A 20,098-nucleotide genomic window follows, 5' to 3' on the forward strand; every position below is an offset into this window, starting at 1 on the left:
CTCTAGGACACTCCAAACCCCCCCCCCCCCAAATAAATCCCTCATATCTCTCGAGTCCGCAGGGGCTCCGACCTCTACAACTTTATATAAAATTCCTCAAACGCCTTGTTCATCTATTCTAGCACCACCACCAACTCCCTGTCCCATCCCAGATCCGAACAATCTTTTGTGCAACCGCTCGCCAGCAGAGCTGGCCCGCCAACAAGCGATTGGCCTTCTCCCCATATTCAGGTACTAACCACTTCGCCCACTTCAAGTGCCGTACCATTTTGCCTCCATACAGAAGGTCAAACCTTTCTACTCAATTCCTTTTTACTCAACAGAAGTTCCAGAGTGGCATGCTCCACATATCTCCTATCCACTTCTAAAATTTCAGACCTCCCAGGCCCATTGAAACCTGTCCGACAGCGGCAGCCCCTTCCCCATCTCACTCCCGTTCACTAGCCACCTTGCGTTCGCTAGCGAATTGGCCTCTGCCAGAACACCCTCCTCCCACATGCTCACTACTGTAAAACCAACATAAAAGCCTCCCCAACACCCAATCCATCCAAACACCTAACATAATGGACCCCCAAACAAAGGGAAACAAACCACAACAATTTACACAACGTCCCAGAATCATCCTCTCCCAGCCACAACATGAAAGAAAACAAAGTCCAGACTCCGTTCAGTCCCAGCCCTTCAACCTTTACGGACAACTTCGCTGGGTAGACCACCCAAACTGTACATTGCTCTTGTACAATGCTGCGTTTCCCTGTTGAACCGTGCTGCTGGCCTACCTTGGTCTGGTTTAAAAGCCAGCTATTTAGACTTGTGCTAAACAATACAGAATATATTGGGCAGGATTTACCGCGCATCCTCCCGCATGTTTCACGGCTGCGGGAGGTGGCCCGCCATTGGCCAGCCCCAGGATCTTCTGGTCCCACCGTTGTCAACAGGGTTTCACATTCAATACACCCCTCACTGTCAGGAAATCTGCAGCAGGTGTATGCTGCCAGCAGGACCAGAAGATTGTACCGGCGTGAATGGCCGGAAAAGTCTGGCCAATGACTTTAAATAATATTAAGAAAGGAACAAAAGGTGAAGGGCTAGCTGTGATAATTAGAAATAACAATGGCAGTAGTAGGAAAGAACATAATTATTAGATGAAACAGAATCCATGTGGATTAAAGGTGGAAGGTTGGAAGACATTTCACCCTATAAGATATATGCTACAGACCACCAGGTAATGGTATGGAGGGAGAAAAATGTACGAAATGAATTAAAAATCAGTCATTATCCATGAGGGATTATTTCAGCTACCTCCCCAATGAAAACTTGGTGGAAGTTTTTACAGGACAAGATTTCTTTATGACTCGATATGTGAGAAGCCCAACAAGGAAGGAAGCACTGCCAGATCGAGAAAGGGAAATGAACCTGATCAGATAAGGGAAGTAAACGTGAAAGAACTTCAAGGGTGCAATGATCATAATATCGCATAATAACGTTTGAGATCATTACTACAAGACCCCAGTTCCAAAAGAATTGCAACTGCTGCTATTCAATCTTGTGAAGGGATAGCAGACATTATCTCCATTAAACTATTCAGTATAGAAATAAACGGTGCCGGAGGACAGGAGAAGCAAAAATTGTAATTCCTATCTTCAAAATGAAAGAGGGAAATAGTCCAGGGAACTGTACATTAGTTACATTCATGCCAATGGTAGGAAAGATACGAGACCTTTTTCCTGACAGATCAGAGAACAGCACACCTCGAAACAGACACTCATTTTAAATCAGCAGGAATTCCTAAAAGGAAGATAATCTTGGATTGGATTGGATTGGATTTGTTTATTGTCACGTGTATCGAGGTACAGTGAAAAGTATTTTTCTGCAAGCAGCTCAACAGATCATTAGAAAAGGGAATTAAACAAAATTCAAGAAAATACATGAGAATACATAATAGGGCAACACGATATGCAATGTAACTACATAAGCATTGGCATCGGTTGAAGCATACAGGGTGTAGTGTTAATGAGGTCAGTAAATAAGAGTGTCATTTAGGAGTCTGGTGACAGTGGGGAAGAAGCTGTTTTTGAGTCTGTTCGTGCGTGTTCTCAGACTTCTGAATCTCCTGCCCGATGGAAGAAGTTGGAAAAGTGAGTAAGCCGGGTGGGAGGGATCCTTGATTATGCTGCCCGCTTTCCACCGGCAGCGGGAGGTGTAGATGGAATCGATGGATGGGAGGCAGGTTTGTGTGATGGACTGGGCGGTATTCACGACTCTCTGAAGTTCCTTGCGGTCCTGGGCCGAGCAGTTGCCATACCAGGCTGTGATGCAGCCCGATAGGATGCTTTCTATAGTGAACCTATCTTGAACCATCCTTGTGAAATTCTTTGAAGAGCTATGAGAATAAATAAAGGCAACCCAGTGGCTGTCCTGGCCATTTAAACCTGCTGCCCATTAAAACCTGCACTAAGTCCCATGCTGTGCTTACTGACCTACATTAATTCCCAGTCCACCCATGCTTCAATTTTTGAAATTCTCATGTTCAAATCTCTTCATAGCTTCATCCTTACTATTTCTGGAACCATCTCCAGCTGTACAATTGCCCAAGAATTCTTTGTTCCTGTAGTTCTAGCCTCTTGTTCATCCCCACATCATTGATAGCTGTACTTTCTGCTGCCTGGGCCCTGCGCTCTGGAATTCACCCATAAACTTCAACCCTCCCCACTTCTCTTCCTTTTTGTTTTTATGCATATAATTTAAGAGAGCCTCCAATAAGGTTCCACATGTGGGACCCATGACAAAACAATACAACCTGAGTCTGGGGCAGGATAGTAGAATGGATTGAAAATGGTTACAAAATAGAAAGTAAAAGTTGATGGAAGTTTTTTTTATACTGGCAGCGATCCATACTGGAACCACTGTTTAGAAACATAAATGAAGTTTGGTGTTGAAATTTGCAGACGATACAAAATTATGGGGGTGATGGGAGAGGGGTTTATATCTTATACAAAATCTGCATGATGGGTAGCCTGACATCTTTGAAAATGAACAGGAAAAGTTAAGTTTAGACTTTCATTGAATTTGGTGGCTTTGTCGTGAGCAGAAAAAGGGTTGGTGGGATGAGATTTTAATGGGAAAGCGATTTGGTTGTAGTTTTGATGGAGTAATGGGAGTAAATTTCCATAAGGTCCCATTCCCTGGATGCGATGGAATCATATTCTATCAAGAAATTAAGAGAGAAGAGGAAGGATAGATCCTTCATTTTATTCATTTTTGTATTCCCTTCTCAATATTTTTGGTTATTTTAGTAATCAAATAATGGATTTAAGATCAAAAGAAATAGGAACAAGAGTAGATCATTTGGCCCATCCGAGAAGAAATTCCTCATAATCTGTCTTAAATAGGGAGGCCCTTTATTTTTAAACTGTCCCCCCCCCCCTCCTCCTCCCACCCCCATGATGGATGCTTATCTTGACCTGAAACGTTAACTATGTTTATCTCCATAGTTGCTGCCTGACTTGTTTCCAGCATTTTTGTATTTTATTTAGGTATTTCCTTACTGTTTTACTGGTATACCATGTTGCATTATAGACTCAAACTTTAGCACAAGGCTTAGAGGTAAGAATACTGCCAACTGGGGTTTTGGGCAAAATGTCCTTTTGGCACAAGGCACAGAGCAGGCTTCCACCTCTGCAAATTTGACCAATGGACTAAGCGAAATTCAGAATATAAAGTTGAAGAAAACAGAGTCTCGACCTCTTATGATTTTTGATAAATGGGTGTAGTTTTAAAGGCTAGGCTCAGCAGTTTCTAGCCTTTCTTTAAAAAAAATTGCTCTTTCATTTAATGGAGATTTTGGCATTTCAAAAATCTGTCACGGGTAAACAATGAAAAGCCAAGAATTAAAATAATATAGTCATATTAACTGGCAACTACTAATTTGATAATGCGTTGCTTAGAGTTTCAAAAGGCAGAAGGTTGACTCGAGTAGGCTTAGCATCTGAACGTTTTGTTAGGCTTTAAAATGCTTTCTCATGAGGAACCTGATTTTAAGTCAAATGCAATAAACTAATGATGTACATATATTGTTCTTTATGCAATCTCGCTCAAATGTACATCATTTCTCTATTGCAATCTTTTATCTTGGAGCCCAGGGAAAGCCCAGTAGGATTAAGATTGTATTTTACTCCGTCTCCATTCACAGCTTTTGGGATTCATGATATTGCAATTGTTGCTGTAATCATAAAAATAGGAAATATGGCAGACAGGAGCAATGTGTGTCACCCACCATCTCCTCCACTTTCTGGATCGCCAGGTCCTGGAACTCCAGCCTCTGCTCCACTTGCTCAATCCCAGATTGTGGTTTCACCACCTTGGCTCTGACTTCCGGGACCTCTCCCCTCTGCTGCCGAAATTTATCATTCAAGAACTCCACCAACTGCTCCATCGACCACTGGGTGGGTAGCGCAGCCCCCTTGTCTGCTGCCATATTTACCTGGGGTGTACCATGAAGACCCTCCTGCTCTGGCAGCTCTTTCTTCCTTGCACCACTCCTTGCCGTGGATCCATCCACCATCCACACCAGAGTATTACCTTACCCAGTGTAGCAGCCAGGTATTTCTAATACACCTACTATAGGTAAAAGATACCTGTTTAAGTGTAAATATTAGCATGAGGTCTCCATTGTTGCAGTAGTCAGGTCAGCATAAAACCAGTTTTTGCTGGCTTTGATAAAGCACAATATCGCATTCTTTAACATACACAAGTATGCAGATAGGCAACAATTAGAAGTAATGTTACATATTGAAGATGGACGGCTTGCCATCAGGGGCTGGTTTAGCTCACTCGGCTAAATCGCTGGCTTTTAAAGCAGACCAAGCAGGCCAGCAGCACGGTTCGATTCCCGTACCAGCCTCCCCTCCCCGGACAGGCGCCAGAATGTGGCGACTAGGGGCTTTTCACAGTAACTTTATTGAAGCCTACTCGTGACAATAAGCGATTTTCATTTTTTCATTTCAAATGTGTTTGAGTCTAACCCAAAGCAATTAGGATTATATTGGGGTGTGATCAGATGACTTAAGACAGATATGAAACAGTATAACAGAAGAAGACTTTGCTGCCATTTTAAAGAGAGGGAGAGGGAGAGAGAGAAAGAGAGAGAGGCTAGTTTTTTAGGTTTAGGTTTTAGTTTTTTGTTTTTTTGGGTTTAGTTTTAGGTTAGTTTTCGGATAGTTTTTGGGGGAGTTAGTTTTAGTTTTCAGATAGTTTTTGGGATAATGGGATAGGTAACTTCAGTTAGTCTTTGGTAGGTTAGAAGCATCTATACTTTGATCTGAACTATTCACTCTCTCTATTCATATTTCATTTTCAGATTTTGACTTTTAAAAGTTATGTTTCGAGCTGTTTGTCTAAGAAGATAATTCCTGTGATTCTTTGAAAGCTTCAAATTGTCAACGAATTACCTTTTTAAATGACTTTCAAGTTGTAATCAATAGAAGACAAATAAAACAATTCTTATTTGCACCTGACAAGTTTAATGAGTTCCAGTAATCGCAAGTGCAGCTGGTTAATCTTGAATTGATGGTTTCAAAATCCCTCAACTGACACAGTCGAAATCCTACAACTGGCGTAGTCGGCAAGATTTGTCCTTTTACTGCAAGGACTCGTACCTCCGAAAGTCTGAACGTACATCATCACGATCACTGCTCAATCATTAATGTCCCGTCCTCCCCACTGTGCTCAGCCAGTTTCTCTCTCTCTCCCCCAAGCTCTCTGACAGTACCGAGTGCAACTGGTAACCTTGAATTTGGTAACCTTGAATTGATGGTTTCAAAATCCCTCAACTGACACCGTCAAAATCCTACACCCAGGCACTCTTGTACCTATACACCCTCAAATACTTTGTCCTTCGGGTGGGGAAAAGACCGAAAACATCCGCCTTTAGCGGGAGCCACCAAATGTGTGACCATTCACTCCATGGCCGCCACCGGAAGTCCTGTTTTTCGCCTTCTAATCACTTTCAGTTTGTCATCCTCCCACTAATTCTATATTCCTTCAGATTCTTTATTAATCTCCAATCAGATACCTTGGATAAAGACTTTCCTAAAGTCCTTGTGCATTACATTTACATTTCCACATCTACTATGTCTTAACCTCACAAAGAGTTCCAGGTTAGTGGAGCACGATTGCCCCTTTTGCAATTTGTGCTAGCAACTTCTAACAATATCTCTTTATTTAGATATGTGATCATGTCAGACTTAATTAGCGTGTCTGCAAAATTCTCTCCTGCAGATTTTGAACCAACTACATTGTAATTACTTGAGCAAAAAGCAAATTAAGGGAAAAATGCGTGCTTAAGCAAAATAATTGCAGCTCTTTTTTTCAGATACAGGCACAGTCAAGACGTAAAGTGAATAAAATGCGGCAATATATTAATGATTACTGTTAAGTTCAGGAACTGGTGTGAATGGTGATTGCTACTTTACAATCTTTTGTCTTTTAGAGATGAGCCTGGGGCCCTTCTCACTGACACCATCTGAAGCAAATATTGTTATGATCTCTGCAGAAACAGTTAAATTTTAAGTACAAATTTGAAATTCCACTGAGAACTGAAAGGATTACAAGACTAGATTTCATGTTTTAGTACTTTTACTGTAAGAACCAGAATAAATGCACCATTAACTAAACACGTTCTCCTTGTATCTGTGGGTGCTCCAGTTTCCTCCCACAGTCCAAACATGGGAAGGTTAGGTGGATTGCCCATTCTGAATTGCCCCTCGGTGTCCAGGGATATGCATGTTAGGTGGGGTTACGGGGCTAGGGCAGGGGAGTGGGCTTGGGTAAGATGCTCTTTCTGAGGATCGGTGCAGGCTTGATAGGCCAAAGGGCCCCCTACACTGTAGAGATTCTATGATTAAACACTTTACTGTCACCAATCCGATCTGCTTCTCTATTGTGGGCCTATTGTACCTTTCCGCAAGAAGGATTGGATTCATTTATACTGTGTCGGCATGCCGCTCTGGCACATGGCATGTCCTACAGAGCGGGGACGGTCACTGCGGGATATGTGCCTTTGCTGGGGTTAGCTCTATCAATTCCCTGTTTCCTCCTCTGTGGAGCTTTGCATGCAAGGAGTAGTCCCAACACCTTGTGGTCCAGCGATTGAGAATGTACATGCCCACCCCCTTGATTAGATGCACAAGGGTTTCCAGTTGGGTGGAGTAGATGGGTAGCTAAATGATCAGGAGACCTCCGAGCTTTTCCAGGATACTGGCAGCAGTCAACAGTTTAAACAGCCAGGAGCCTTTAAGTAACACCTAACGGGTGAGTTGCTGGTCTTTTACAGCAAAAATGGGAGGTTTAGCCTCTGCACCCCAATCCCAGGTCTGACACCCCGAGTCCGCACCCTTGCTACCATGTCGGTTCCCACTTGTCCCAGAGCTCCAGGCATACATCCCCCAAAAGCCTGAAAACTATGAAAAAGGTATTTACCTCCTTTCTTCCCCTTGAAAGATCATGCACCAGGACCCCATTTGTAAATACATGCACCAAAGCCCACATGTGTGACTCCCTTCTGGGCGGAGTGGAGCATAATGGGGAATGGGGATTTGGGCTCCCAGCCCGTTAATCGCATTCCAATGAAAGCAAAGGAGCTGTTTGCTTTTCCCCACCAACATAAGCTGGGAATCCTGTCATGGCAGCAGGGCAGGACCAAAGATTGGGGACCACGCCGGTCCCATTTTCGGGCCAACGTGGGATTCTCTGCCCAATCGGGATACCTGAACATAGCGGCGGGGAGTGGAGAATCCTGGCCAATGACTTTGGCCAGGTAGGGAAGCTCAACAGCTTGTCTTGCCCATTGTAACTCATTTGACGCAACATGCAATATTTACTGTAAATCGGGATTGAGCTAGTTAATTTTATTGAAAGGTCCACTGCCAAATTATGAATGGAAGAATATATGAGATGACACCTCTCTATTTATGGGCTCTAAAGAAAGCAAGATTTATAATAAGCTAACAGAAAATTCTGGTAATACTTGGCAGGCCAAATAGCATCTCTGGTGAAGGCCTGTGCTTGGGTGGATAACAGGAGAAATTAATTGATGAAAGAGATGAAGGTGCAAAGCAAGAGAAGTTGTAACGATACAAATAAAGAAACAAGATTGATTTGGATATGTAAATATATCTTGTAGCCAGTTTTCTGGTACCTCAACCATCAACGTTTAAACAGTTTAGAAATATATAAATTGTGAATATGCAAACTTGGAAAATGTCTGTTGATTATGTGACCCTTGATCTGTTTCCTGCCTACTTTGTCCCTTTATTCTCTTTCCTAAAGGTGTTGGAGCTTGGGAAATTATTCCCTCCAGTGCATCACCAAAGTAGCCACATTGTAAAAGAAGTAATAGACATCAGTACCAGCAGATTGTTTGGAAACAGGATTTATCACAGTAAAAGACAGCTTTGTTTTTCATCCTAGGGATCCCTGAAAGAGATTTTTTCACTGGATCGTGATCAGAGTAGAAATTCTGGCTTAGGCTACTGCCACCCTGACTAGCGCAACATGGACAGATAATCAAACCTGGGACCTTTTGGTCTGCTTGGCTTAGCTACTTGTTGAATGAGCTCACCAAATGTTGACAAATCTCTTAAGACTGCTTTGTGCTCATGCTTGAATGATTCTGCATCTTTTCAAATGTTCTGCACTTCGTGGTATGTAGTGAAAGGGTTTGTGTCAAATATATTATGAAAATGACTGTGTGTTGAGTCCTTAAGGGACCTTAAAAGTTTTCCAGCTTTTACTCTTGTAAGTGAGAAGTACGATGTGGACTGGCCCCTGTATGTAAAGCTGCTTTTATTTTGTTCTTTCATTTGTATTCTGGTGCCCTGGTGTCAGTGAGCCAACTTCGGGTATTTTTCTTGTTGTATCCATTTTGCATGGCTCTGTGGCAGGTTCATAGACTAGGATGGGGGAAGAGGGTGAGAAGCGGTCTCTCCAGAGGATTGATAAGCAATAGTGTTCTGTGTTCTTGAAACACAACCAGAATACTGTAGTATGTCCAGGCAATGAAATGCAGTGACTTTCATTTACCGGATACATTGAAGTGCTTGAGCTTTGAGACTTTCTTTACAGGAAACAACCTTCCTTTCCTCAGCTTGATTTGTTTATCACTGTGTGCACTCTGTTTTAGGAGCTTGATGTTCTGCCAGAAAATACATACTGTTAAAGATTTGCCTCTATGGAATAGATTTCCTCTCTTAGACTTGGTGCATGAGGAAAGTGAACTATGCATTAGAGACCTCAGCTGCTCCTGAATTTTTAACATTTGCCTGGAGTTACATAGACCTGGTTTGGTTTTATCCCAAATTGAAGCCGGGTGAGGGATGCAAGTATCACATAAGGAGATGCAACAAGCTGTTAATAGAAAAAGCTGCGCATTGAATATTCCATGCTATCAAGCATTTTAGGAAGGGCAACAGAAGGAATTTCTGCCATCAATATATCTGAAAGGCTGTCCTGCAGGTTTGCAGTCTACAGAGATTTAATGTAACCATGTGGCTTGTAATTACAGCATTGACTAAAATTACAGAAATTACCTGAAACAAATTTCAACTTAAATTAGATGTTCTATTCCTAATTTTAAATTAATCAAATACTTTATGAAGTGTAATTTAAAGCAAAATGAAATCAGAATGTTTGCCAGTTCTTTTGAGAGATTAAAAAGAACACATTTTACTTTATTCCTACAAATCTTCTCCCCTGCCTCTAATCCTCACTAATGCAGTCATCTTTTAAATGTGAAGGAAGGCACTCCCAGGGTGTGGATAAGTACAGCTGATTACCACAACTTGATCGTTTATATTCCCTCAAACACGATAGCAGAGGTCCCCCTCTCAATCCAATTTAAGAAAATTTAGGTTAATTATAGTGTCCAATTGCTATCTTGGCTAAGATCAGCAAGTATAGTACGAGCATGGATTGAACCTAGCATTTTCTTGGTCTGTACAGCTTAATGTGGTGCTTCATGGAAGCATTGTGCGGTAATGGAAGTATGATTGTAGATATAAGTGTAATGTCTATATCACCAATCCCAGAACCAAAAGCAGTTCTCCCTTTAATCAATGAAAAGGCGTGACTGATTGATCAGAGAGACCTGTGTTTCAACAAATCGCAACCCGAGAACTGTCTCATCTAATTTCCACATTTTGGAAGGAAACCGATTCTTGCAACATATAATTGATGTAGTTTTTCTTTCACTTCTCCCATCTTCCAACCAAACCTTAAAAAAAATTTTTAGAGGGCCGAATTATTTTTTTCCAATTTAAGGGGAAATTTAGCATGCCAATCCACCTAGGCTGTTCATCTTTGGTTTGTGGGTGTGAAACCCACGCAAACACAGGGAGAATGTGCAAACTCCACACACTGACCCAGGGCTGGGAGCGAACCCGGGTCCTCAGCGTCTAGGCAACAGTGCTAACCACTGTGCCGCTGTGCCTCCCCATCTTCCAACCAAATCTAATTAATTTGGAACATAAGCTGAAGTCTAGTGTAAGGGCTCTTCCTCTTCATTTCCTTATTTCTTATTTCTTTTACTTTGTCATCATTTTTGGTCCATGGATCTTTAATGGAGACATAGCTTTAAGTGAGAAGTGAAGCACTGAAAAATGTGAAAATAGTACGCTGTGTTATGAAAATTTAGATTTTGAACAGAAAAACTCCGACTTTTTGGCAACCGAGAGATTGAGGGGTTGGGTTCGATCAGCCAAGATCTATATTCTGCCTGGCAGCAGACAGTGATTGGGTCCTGCCAGGTGGGGTGTGTCTCACCCCCTCCCCCCCTCTCTCGCAAGATGTCCATCTGCAACAGAGACTTTTATCACCGTGGCACTGTCACCCGGCACTCATAGAATCCCAACAGTGCAGAAAGAGGTCATTTCGCCCATCACGTCTGCACCGATCCTCTGAAAGAACACCATATCTAGGCCCGTGCCCCACCCTATCCCATAATCCCACCTAACCTTTTAGGTACTAAGGGACAATTTAAGGGCTCTGCCTAGTCATGTCCCACACCACCCAGGGACTATACCTCGCTGTGTGCTCCTAGCCTAGTCATCGTAACTGGTTTTTGTTTTTGAAAAGCAGTAATTACTCACTGAGCATGATGTTGTATCACCAGGGGAACAATGCCGTCATGGGGAGCATCACGGTGTCATTAAAATTTATAGAAATCAGGTTCATGTCATTGGTAGGGTGGGGGTGTAGTTCCCAAACTGAGATCTCACCGTGCAAATGGTGTGATCTGTCCACTTGCGAGATTTAGCAGCTGTTATGGGATTTGAGCCCGCTCCTAAGGGGTTGTAGATCGCAGCCATTGTTTTCAGAACCCACCATAATCTCTTGCTAAGGCCTTCCCATTGTTGTAACTGAAGAGAATTCCACATTCCGATGGTTAATCTTCACAACAAATGTCTGTTTCATTACCAAGACCACATACCTCCACCTTCTGATCATCTCTTTCTGCACCTTACCACCAATGAAGTGGTAGTAAGGTATCAATGCGTAGTCAACTCCAAATTTAATTTGATTGCTTAAAGCTCTCTTTGCTGATCTTCCACTGCCAGTGCATCCCATCTTCCCACATTCGACAGTGTCCAGCTTGTTCAAAATGCAATACGTTTTCTTTTGTGCCAAGTTCCGGGTAGTCATTTCCTCTTGAACCAAATAAAATGACATAATAAATAAAGCATTTGAAATTCAGACAAAATGGGGAAAATGAAGTAATGGAATGGCTGCCCATTTCTAGACCCCAAGCAATTTTTAGTTCAAATGTCTCCATCTTCCTTCCTCCATTCTCTGTGGTATCTGATCTCAAGACCGTTATACAGGCCCAATTCAAACTGACGTCTGACTGAGTAAAGTAGTCATTGTTTCCTAGCATTTCACACTGGCTATTACACTAGTAATAAGCCTAATTTATTGCGTATTCCAGAGAGCAGTGAAGAGTTAACCGCATTGCTGTGTGACTGGAGCTACTTGAATTAAAGTCATTAAATTTAAATTCTCCTGGCTGGCATATGGGATTTCATCACATGGGGGTGATTTTCTGACCAAAATGCGCCCGGTTGCATTGCGCCTGGTGCAAATCTCACTATGTCAGAAAAATACCAGGAGTGCCCTGAAATGGTATTTGTGCCTGATAATCATGATTACCATGAATTTAAATGGATTTAAATATGCAAAGTCAGCGTGACACCGAATCTTCCGAGTATGCGCTTCCTGGTATGCTCGTATGTGCTATGTTCCCACCCGTGAACGTGATGTAGCACTGGCACGAAGCACTACTGTTCACCACAAATGGAGACCAGATGTGATGACCACGCCAGAGGATTCGGAGGTAATTATACCCCCTGGATGGTTGGCACACTGACAGTGCTAGGTTGTCAGTGCCACGGGAAAGTGCCTGATGGCGGCGAGGATTGGGGGCTGTGGGAGTCTGGTTTGGTCACCCTGATGCCTGCTTGATGGGGCGGGATGATCCGACCCACCCTTCAGTGATCAAGAATTGGGGGCATTCCCCTTATCTGCGGGGAGTCACAATGTCCCTGGGGGGTAGGAAGAGTGGGGGGGGGGGCGGTGCGAGTAAGGGGGGCTGTCACTTAAAGGGTGCACGATCTCTGAGGAGCCTGACCTGCTACTGTGTTTGGGCCCCGGACCTCAATGCTGTTGCAAAACACCATCTCTTCACCCCCCCCCCTCTTTCAAAAAAGGGCAATGTGTGAGAAGATCTAATTTGGAAACCTGCCTGTTTTTCTAACCCGCTGGTTTTCTGACTGAACCTGACACATTGCTATTTTTGGGAATGTTCTGCCCCATGACTCTGAGCATTAGTCTGAGCCTCTAGATTATTAGTCCAGTAAAATTACCAACATGTTACCGATCCCAGTTATGTGATCTGATAACAGTTCAGCAAAGGCAATGAGACATCCGGGACCTGAGTGAAAGTGGGTCCAGAATCTATCATCTTTAACATGAAATTTAAGAATTGAAATGAAACTGAGAAATGACAGAGAAGACAGGTGAAATGAAGTGAGTTAATTAATCAGATAAAGCACAGAGAAACACGGAAAGGGAATGAAGGATTGGATTTAGAGCAAGCTATAAAAAAGAGGCAAAGGAAATTGAAGAAAAATGTTTATATCTTAAAATCTCTAAGAAACCTGTAAGAATGAGATTTCACAGTTTAAATTGTTTCCTTTTTGAGTCAGAAAGGTTGCGAGACAGATACTGAAATCTCCTCATTAAAAAGGTATTAATGCTGTTAGTTACCAGCGTTCTTGTTTGTGGCACGTTTAGTTGGAAGTTAGCAAACAAATGCAGTAACTTCATGAAATTCAACGGGTGAGTTGGCTTTTCCACAAGTTTAATATCGGAGGGGCATATGCCATCCAACAACTTTTTACAATTTTCAGAGTATCTTCCTTACAAGTTGCTGGAAAATTTATACATTAATAAAGTGTGGACATTAATTAGAAAATTCTGGTCCATTGTTTCCATATAACCTTCAGTGATTTCTCCTAACTTTCTCCCATCTGTCGTGCTTGTTATTTTTCCAAGAGGTGTCTAGGACGCTTTGTTTATTAAAAATGTTGGGTAAATGCATGTCGATATTGAGCACAGTCTTTACCACAAAACACCCTGTAGATAGTCTGGTATGTAAGTGGGTTATACACATTAAAACTCTCTGCCACATATTTTTGCAAACCAAAATTTGTTCAATAGTTTTCTACTGCATGAATTAGAAGTGTTTCCTGATATTTTGTTCTTGTTTTTTCAGACTTTAGCAGGTAGAAATGGCTAAAGATCAGTTTTACCGAAGAGGTAGTTTTAATAGCTACCAGAGCAACACAAGTGATGAAGATATGGTGGAGATTGCAGGCGCACCTCTGGACTTTTCTTTGGCGGATGATGTTCCTCCTTTAGATAGGGAGCCACAAGAAGGTACGGAGCAAGAAAATGTGCAGAGATTTCAGCAAATGTGTGTGCAGGAATGTTACATTTTCTCTTATTTTAAGATCATAACTTTGAATAGTTGTGAAGTAATTTGTCATAAGATTGTCGTATTTTGAATAATCATTGCTTGCAGTCCAGTCTGGTTTCATTTTAAGTTGCATGCAATGGATGAAAAGATTCCTAGTAATTAATTGCAGATTAATTTTCTATAAACCATGTAATAGTAATTTATCAATCCTTAAATACTTTACAAAATTTTACATTAAGGAAATACATCTTGTAATCGCTTTTGTGAATAATTGCAGTGTTTTTTTGAAAATCCGCATAATTGTTAATTTCTCCAATTTAACTGAGGCAGTGGTCGGAATGCTGCATTTGTCTAGTGCACTCTTAGGTTAGGAAGGGAACATTAGGCAGGGATTTCACTCCTGATTGCTCCCAGATGATAGATATTTTTCAAATATAAAGCTGTAATTTGTTATTGTCACTGATGAGCAGAAACGAGTGTAGGGTGGAAGAACTTCAACTAAGACTTAAAAGAAGATTTAGAGCTATTTTTAAAACTTGAAATATTTATCGAGCTAGTGCAGCATAGATCAATGTATTATACAAGTTTTTACAGCTGAATAAAACTGCAAATTCCTATCAAGATTTATTGATAATTCTTCGAAGAATAAGAATGGGAGGTGATTCCAAGAATTCATGAAGCAAAATGCTTTCAGTGCAATTAAAAATTGTTCGACTGGTATTTTGTTCAGGGCACTTTATTGATTATATTTTTATCAATATTTAAATTTGTGTAAACTTTGCCAATCAATAAAGTGATGTTTCGGTAAAAGAGTGACACTTGTTCCAACCGATGATGTCACCAGTGATAATCGCAGATTTATCACATGAAATTGGTCCTGTTTATTTTCGAATAGAAAAAAATGTGAATTTTTATAACATTTTTGAAACATGACATTATTAAAACATTTTACAGCTTATAATGTACTTTTTGAAATGTAGTTATAAGGTTAATTTAAGACTATAAATATTGGAGAAACCTGGGTCTGTGTTGAACTATATACTAAGTCCTGGGAGTATTACTCCTTTAGTTGTGAGATGCTGCCAAGCTAACCTCTGAGCAAATCTTCACCGCAGAGGAGATGGAATGAGAAAGGAGTTGCTTATGATTGTATAGGAGGCAGGTGAGCAAGAAAGCTTAGCTGGAAACCATGTCAATTGAAAGGATTCTGGCTGCTAGCAGATTTTGAATCCAGCACATCCTCACTATCCTTATTGACTTCAGATTCTTATTCATCATTGTGTTTTGGGTCTCCAGGTGCTGACCTACTGCATGGTAATGGTAAGGAACACTAACATGATTCTGGACATACATTGAGCTGTATTGAATAATGTCTCTGGATCTGACCAAAGGGCGGAACCTCTGCTTCAATCGAGTGATGGTCTGCTCTCTGGGGCTGTGGTACACGGGTGGCACGGTAGTACAGTGGTTAGCACTGTTGCTTCACAGAGCCAGGGTCCCAGGTTCGATTCCCGCCTTGGTTCACTGTCTGTGCAGAGTCTGCACATTCTCCCTGTGTCTGTGACAGTTTCCCCCAGGTGCTCCGGTTTCCTCCAAAATCGCCCGAAAGACGTGCTGTTAGGTAATCTGGACATTCTGAATTCTCCCTCTGTGTACCTGAACAGGTGCCGGATTGTGGTGACCAGGGATTTTCACAGTAACCTCATTGCAGTATTAATGTAAGCCTACTTGTGACAATAAAGGTTATTATAATTATAACAGTATAATAATAGGCGAATAGTATCTTCACTCAGTGTAGAAGTGGCATTGAGCAGTGATTTCATCATCCGCATCTGGAGAAGATGATCCTTTTCTCCACTTAACCATCGTCTGACTCTAAAGTTGAATACTGGGGATGAATTCCTCATGGCAAGAGCCTAAAAATTAGGTGCACACTGGCATGATGGTGTTGGTAAATACAACAGACCAGCTGCACAATTAAGTGAATGGTATTAATTTTGGTTAGCATCAAGTATGTTGCATGTGTGTGCCTTCCTTCCCCCCCAAACATCATTAACCAGTGGTCTGGGATCTAGTGATATTCCTCAGCCTAGGGTGGGTGTCGTACTAGCAGAAGCTGGTGTCAGTACTATTAGCTCGAGCTGCCAGCCTCTGATTGCCAGGGACTCAGCAGACGGGACTTCCATCCCGGTGTCTTTGATGCCAGGGATGTCTAGCTAAGTGCCGGCACTTAATATGGCAGGCCTTTCCTTAAGAGGCAATTTGGGGCTCTAGTCGCCTCTCCAGCTAGCAGACAAAACCCCATCGCCTCCGTTAAATGCCACTCAACAAAATTGTCACCTGAACTGTGCTGTCATTTGAAACTACAGTGATGGCTAGATGTTTTCCATAGTTAAGCTTTCACTGCAGAGCAGTCTCAGTACACCATGAAGTAACTGAGAAACTGATTGTGCTGTGGCATTAACAAAGGCCTAGGAGTAAACCAGACATTCTCCTTCAGGAGTGCGTTAGTTTGTCTAAAGGTGAAAACAAACATGCATTTTTATGAGTCACCACTAGGAGACATAGGAGAGCAGGTTGAGGATGACTTGTGAGAATCAGAGATTGCTGCTCCTATCTTCATATGAACAGAGGTTTGTCTCATTTGGTGATACTGAATTTAATTTTTAACCACTGTTGAACTGTGTACTCCTTTCAACAGCAAAGTCCAGCAGTTGTAACATGGAATCCATTACTGTAGAATAGGAATAGCTGAAAGTCATTGTGTACCTTCCCTGATAATTAAGGAAGGATGGGAAAGAATGGCACTACATGCAAAACGCATGAAACTGAAAAAACAAAATATTTTCTAAAAGTATGGTAAAAATAAATGTTTCTATATACTGTTGAGGTTCAGTTTTTAAATGTAACTACATCAGGTGTTTATATATAAGCATAATATTTGCAAAATATTCATTTGATATATAAAATCTAAGTATTGAGTGCAGCCTCATAAAATTATTCGTGAGATATGTTTAAAATGTCTGAGTCAGTTCCAAATGGTATTGCTTCCTGTAATATTCCCCAGTGATTTATGAGTCTGCACTGTCATGTTTTCTCCTTCACGTTCTGGTGTTCAAAATCTGAATGGAGAAGGACGGAGAAAAAAAAGGGCCTTTGTTCCAATATTAATTCAAGGTTTAGATCACATGGCTTCTTTGACGATGACTTCATAGGCAGCGGAAACAGAGCTGTGCAAGTGATTCCAGTCAATCAAATGAAAGCTGCTTTTCGGCAGCTAACATTTACAACTGGGGAGATTCAGTTGGAATACTTGCTTATGATAATGAAGTCTGCTGCTCTTTTCCTGAAACTGTTAAACCATATTGCCGAAGAGTAAAGCATATGTGGAGGTAAACAGTAAGTAGAAAGGGTAAGAATAAAAAATAACCTTGTGGTGATTATAAAATCAATACTAGAGCTGCTGGTATTATACTGGGATTCAAATGCGTCAAAGCAATCTTTTTGAACCCACCTGCACTGACTCTGCTTTGTTTACAAGCGAAAAGCTTTTTAAGGTAGGCAGATGTTTGCAGTGATCATATCTGGCTTACAGACCATTGGCCTGAGGCTAGCATTTTATTTCCTTGCTTGTAACAGAAATTGTTAAGTCCATACGTGGAATGAAGCTATATATTACAGCATCACGTAAAACAGAAAGAGGATCAAAATAAGAGCGCGCAAATGACCATTAAGTGATTATCTCAGAATCTATCAAGCCTATTATTGATTAGCCTCAGGATCTACTTTCTGAGAGCGTTTCAATTTTCCCAGGTAGTAGCAAATATGTTAATTGCTCTGTATCAACGTCATTGTATTGTAATTTCGAAACTTCATTCTTTAAAGAATTAAAAGCCCCTTTTTCTTTGCGTCTTGCATTTTTGCTGCTGTTTTTCGTGTTGCGTGTAGCACCAACCTTGGACAACTCTTATCTCTTGTATGACTTTCTTAAAAACTCAATTGATTTTGGCCATATTTAAAAAGATTACACCTTTATTTTTGATTTTTTAATTTGGAGGTTAACATTTTTGTTCTGTTCCTTGGGACATGATTTCACAACATCACTCCTCAGATTATTCACCAATGGCAATTGAGCAACCTATTACAGGGCCTCGGATATTGTTCTTTTGATTTCTATGAGCACATCAAAAATGACGACTATTTGTGGTTTTTCTCCTCTCAATCATCCCGTGAAACAACTAGCCACATTTAGTAATTCTCTGCACATTGGGGACTCCGCTGAATCAGACCATCTGTAAACGTTCTATACTATTTACTATGCCCCCCCCTCCCCCTCTCCCTCTCCCCCAGGATGTTTTAAATCACATATCCTGTCCATCATCAAAACATTTATTTACTTCCATCTCTGTAAGATAGTATGCCTCTAATCTTGTCTCAACTCCTCTCCTGAAACCCTCATCTTTGCTTTTGTTACCCCTAGTTTTAGCGCTAGATTTAACTAATCTAATGTTCTCCTGGTCACATCTCATTTTTAGCCCTTCGTAAGCACAAAATCACCCAAACACTTCCCTTATACACTTGCACCAGCCCTGTTCTCTCATCTCCCCTGCGCTGGTTGACGTAGGTTGGCTACCAGACCAGCAATGAATTCATTTTAAAATTTGTTTTCAATTGTAAACACAGTTTCATCTCACCCGATCTCCATAATCTACTCCAGCTCTGTAAACCTCTAAGGTTTTAATGCACCTCTAATTCTAGGCTCTTGAGCATCTCCAATATAAGTTGCTGTACCATTGGCAACCATGCCTTCAACAGCCTAGGCTCTAGGTTCTGGAATTCCCTTCCTAAACCCTTTTGTCTCTCTTCTCCCGCTCATCTTTTACAATGCTCCTTAAAACCAAGGTTTTGCCCACCTGTCCTAATAGTATAATCTCCTCCAGTCCCACAACCCATTGTGATAATTTCACTTCTCTAATTCAAACCTCATGTGCATCCCCAATTTTAATTGCTTCACCGCTGGTGTGCCTTCATTTGCCTAGGCCCGAGACCTGGAAACTGTCCCCTACCCCTTTCTGCCTTTCTACCTCGCTTTCCTCCTTTAAGGCACTCCTTAAAGCCTACCTCTTTGACCAAGCTTTGGGCCATCTGACCTAACACCCTCCTCAATTCAATGTTAAACTCTGTTTTATAATGCTCCTGTCAGCACATTGGGATGTTTCATTACATTAGAGGTGCTATATCCCTGCGAGTTGCTATACCTCTCCTTTGGCTTGGTGTCAAATTTTGTTTGATGCTCCTGTCTTGTTGTTTGGCCTAATTAAACTATTCAGCTGAGTAAGATATTGCGTGTGATGGAGAAATTCGTCCTCGCTGGTTGAGATTGATAGCGGTTATACCCAGGAAATAATCAGGAGAGATTCTAATAGTTTCCAGCTATGACCACATGTTGCAACATGCATATGGTTGTAAGTTATAATTCACAACACCTATAGAACACCCATCCATTTTTTATGCTCTATTTCAGTTCCTGGTGGGTTTCCCATATGTGTACATACTGAAGGAAACTCCCAGGCTGACAATATTTTAATTTATGTTCTATATATGCAGTGCTTCACAATAATATTTCAGTTAGTGTTGAAGATTGTGTATAATGTCCAAATGGGAATATACTTTTTTAATAGTCTTATTTTTGAATTGCACTATAATTGAGACCATGCTTATTTTAAAGCAATAAGATAGGTGTTAAGTCATAAGAGTTTCAGTAACCCTGCTATTTTGAGGGCTCAATTAAAACCCTGCCTAGATACCAAAAGAATACTAGAAATTAAACATTTATAGTATATTCAGTGTGCTTCACTTTGAAAGGTTCTAAGCTAAGGAACCTTTGGTGCCAGGCTTTCAGCTTGTGAAACGTGGTTATGAAATATACTGCATCTCCAACTAACTTGGCCATACAAATTGCTATTTTCTGTGCTTATGATGTAAATATTATTGCTCTAGAATTACTCCAGAAGTCCAACACCATTAACGTAATTAACAGAATAATAGAATCTGTAATACACGTTGGGT

At 41.2% G+C, this 20,098-nt stretch overlaps 1 protein-coding gene across 8 annotated transcripts in view; it reads left to right on the top strand.

The window, feature by feature from the left end:
• clcn5b (chloride channel, voltage-sensitive 5b) overlaps window positions 1-20,098 on the top strand; it is a 116,483-nt gene that overhangs the window by 27,837 nt on the left and 68,548 nt on the right. For 6 of the 8 annotated variants that reach the window (XM_038775583.1, XM_038775582.1, XM_038775586.1 and 3 more), the window contains exon 2: window positions 13,826-13,989. In XM_038775583.1, coding sequence (XP_038631511.1) covers window positions 13,842-13,989 — 148 coding nt within the window. In that variant the 5' untranslated portion in view covers window positions 13,826-13,841. Of the gene's footprint in view, window positions 1-13,825; window positions 13,990-17,307; window positions 17,442-20,098 lie in introns of those variants that run through there. The other 2 variants (XM_038775588.1, XM_038775587.1) reach the window with 2 other exon arrangements.

Source organism: Scyliorhinus canicula, chromosome 17 (assembly GCF_902713615.1).
Source record: "Scyliorhinus canicula chromosome 17, sScyCan1.1, whole genome shotgun sequence".
Lineage (NCBI taxonomy): Eukaryota > Metazoa > Chordata > Chondrichthyes > Carcharhiniformes > Scyliorhinidae > Scyliorhinus > Scyliorhinus canicula.